The sequence below is a fragment of the Mangifera indica genome, chromosome 18 (genome assembly GCF_011075055.1).
Source record: "Mangifera indica cultivar Alphonso chromosome 18, CATAS_Mindica_2.1, whole genome shotgun sequence".
Lineage (NCBI taxonomy): Eukaryota > Viridiplantae > Streptophyta > Magnoliopsida > Sapindales > Anacardiaceae > Mangifera > Mangifera indica.
This window is the reverse complement of record NC_058154.1, coordinates 608,759-611,811: the sequence shown is the minus strand read 5'-3', so window position 1 is coordinate 611,811 and position 3,053 is coordinate 608,759. Positions and strand designations below refer to the sequence as shown.

Genomic DNA, 3,053 nt, shown 5'->3' with positions numbered 1-3,053 from the left:
GGCGGCTTCTGCACATTTTTATACCATGGCATTTCCATTTCTATTGTTTTGCTCACACCCATGAATTCAGTCTAATTAATGCAAAGTTTCCTCCCTCCCCTTAAATAAATTCGTATGCCACGTCCAAACGAAAAAGTATGGGTTTGAAATTTATCATCAGTATATTATGATTAAACTGTTGATTTATCTAATATCGTGATTATATGGTTGATCACTAAATCTAAAATTTACCTACTTGATATAATAAATAATCCGACTAAAATAAAATTTTCTCATTACCAACTAAAAAAAAAGATTAATATAAAATTTGTCAAGCAAAGCCAAGCCTTTGTTGCTTCATGAGGTGGGGAAACTTGGTAGCTTTTTGAGCTTGATGCAGATACTAATGATGATGTTTTTATCTTGTGATTAATGAAACCTGTAAAATTTGGATGGTAAGCAGAGTAAATGGCAACATCATCATAAGCTTAAATAAATAAGACTCATCCTTGAGTGGAGAGGTCGATGATGATTATATTTCTTTCCTTAAAGCTTATTGAATTCAGAATGTTAATGAAGTTAATGGCCCCATATACTTATCTTGTTGATTAATTTGTCCCACATGGATCAAGTTTTGCCAGGGAAAACTAAGCATTTGTATTGTATCCCTTAAATCTCAAGTTTCCTTCAGGAATTGTGCTTGGTGACTGCCATGATTATAGCTTATTTTTAGATATACATACATATATATATATTGAAACCAGGAAACCCCACAGCAAGCTGCTATTTTAACTCAAGTGTTCAAGTTGTAAATCAAAATTCAAAGCTGAATAAAAGTGTTGTGTTAAAGCTAAAGTACTGTTCAAATTAAATTGGCATTTTCTATTCTGGAACAATAGGCTTTCTTTAACCTAATAAACCCTTTTTATTTCATCCATTTTAGTACCTATTTAGTAAGTATATAAAGAGAATCCAATGCAAAATTTATCATATGTTTTATTTTTGTTTTATGTATATATAAGAATGACAATTCAATATTTCAAATTGGGTAATCTCCGTTCTTCTTCAAATAGATAAAAATTTCTGATAAGAGTAAGGATAAATATATCTTCAACTCATTTTCTCTCCTAACCTTAAATGTTTTAAATTATTATAAAATATATATTAACATTTATTAAATATTTTATTATTTTTCTAAGAAAAATGAAAAGAGGAATGGGAGAGGATTTGGGGATTAAGAGAAAAAATTTTTACTGAGACTAGAAGGCATACAGGAGAAAATTTTTTTCTACAAGAGAGGACAGAAAAAGGTTTTCCCTGTGAAAACATATATTAATGTATTCAATCTCTACTCAATCCAATGCCAACCCTATGCATTGATGCATCTCTTTGTCAATCTGTCAATTTCACCACGGCCAAAAGCACCTAAAGAAAATTCTGCAGGCTAATCTTAACCGTTAATTCAGAATCTGATTCGAACATTATTATTTACACACCAAACACCATATAAAATTATAACCAAAAACAGATATGCCACATTATCCAACTAAACTATACTTGGTCAAGCTTAATATACTTTATGCAGAATCCATAAACTCAACTACCCTGAGAACTTTTTTTTTGCAGAAACTCCACTTGACACTCATGGCAGAAACTATGAACCTTCTTTGAATATGTTTAAGAAGACAAGTAATTACAAAGACCCTTCTTGCTCAATGCTTCTCTTCTCTCTCCTTCTCTCTTTTTGCAGCTTCCAAAACATTACATATAAACAGAAAGAAAAAGAAACAATGCCCTAGGAATAGTTTCAGTCGCAAAAAGGAGAGGAATCTTCAAGTGTGAGAGCATGCATTCGGAAGCCGCTCATGATATATCAAGATTTAAATATTTTACTTACTTAATGCTTTCGATTCTGTCCCGAAGATTCGACTCAAATGAGGTTTCCTTACCCAAAAAGAAAAAGAAACAATGAGAAAACACCCATAATTTTCTTAGAAATAGATAGCCTAGAAACCAAATTATTATAAACCCATGAAGATAAATCAACGATCAGCAACATCTATACTAGAGCCACAAGACAACAGCCTGTGAAAAAGCCTAAACAATGCATTGCATGAGAGATTCTTCAAACACTTATTCCTTTTACGACGTCGTTCCTTCTCCTTTCTCTTCCTCGTCCTCCTGTTGTTGTTATTATCCTTCTCTTTGTCTTTCTCCTTCACTCTGCCAAAACACATGGCGGTCTTTTCACTCTCGGCCTCCTTATCAACATCGTCTCGCGAGAATTTGTAGCTTCTCAAATACATCTGCCGGCACGAGATGCTGTCGACAACCCTAGGGTGGCCATGCCCATGCACGTGCACCCCTTGCCGGACGTTGGAACTCGACGTAACCGCTCGAACGAACTCGGCATCCGACTCCGGCCACTTGTAGAGGTTGACGTAGGTGGCGCGCACCGGCACACGTGGGTCACGTGCGTCGTTTACACAGTTGGATATGCAAACTGAAGTCATATTAATTACTGTTGGAGCAGTGGCTGTTTCAGGGAGATGTTGAATGTAAATCGAGGGTTTTTAAATTGAAAGGGAAGGCTTAGATTGGAAGAAAAGATACGTACAAACAGAGAGAATTAGGGTTTTTTATTTTTAGTGGGATTATGATTCGGAATAATTAGCCATTATCACTGCGTCTTTAACAGGGGGTGTGATGTGCTGCGCTTGGCCAGGACTTGGGATGGGGTAGGTGGCAAAAATGAAAATCCTACTCTTTTGACGAAATTGCCCATGGCTAAAGTGTATACTCACCATAATCGAATCACATATCGTATCGTATATTAAAACCCTAATTTTTTATATTGTATATTACGTATAGTATCGTATTATATGATACATATATCTTTTAACAATATAACTATATATGTACCCACTTTGAATATACAAATAAGTACATATTAGATGTATATTATCATATGATTTAATAATTTTAAATTAAAGATAAAATAACACTCAATCACGTGAGAATACATCTAAATATATATATATTGTGTACTCAAAATAGACATATATATTATTATT

General features: G+C 33.9%; 1 protein-coding gene across 1 annotated transcript; it reads right to left on the bottom strand.

Moving 5' to 3' along the window:
• Nucleotides 1–1,441: 1,441 nt before the first annotated feature.
• On the bottom strand, nt 1,442–2,707 carry LOC123202397. Its single transcript, XM_044618318.1, has one exon. The coding sequence runs from the start codon at nt 2,490–2,492 to the stop codon at nt 2,022–2,024; it is 471 nt and encodes a 156-aa protein (XP_044474253.1). The 5' UTR covers nt 2,493–2,707; the 3' UTR covers nt 1,442–2,021.
• Nucleotides 2,708–3,053: the final 346 nt, after the last annotated feature.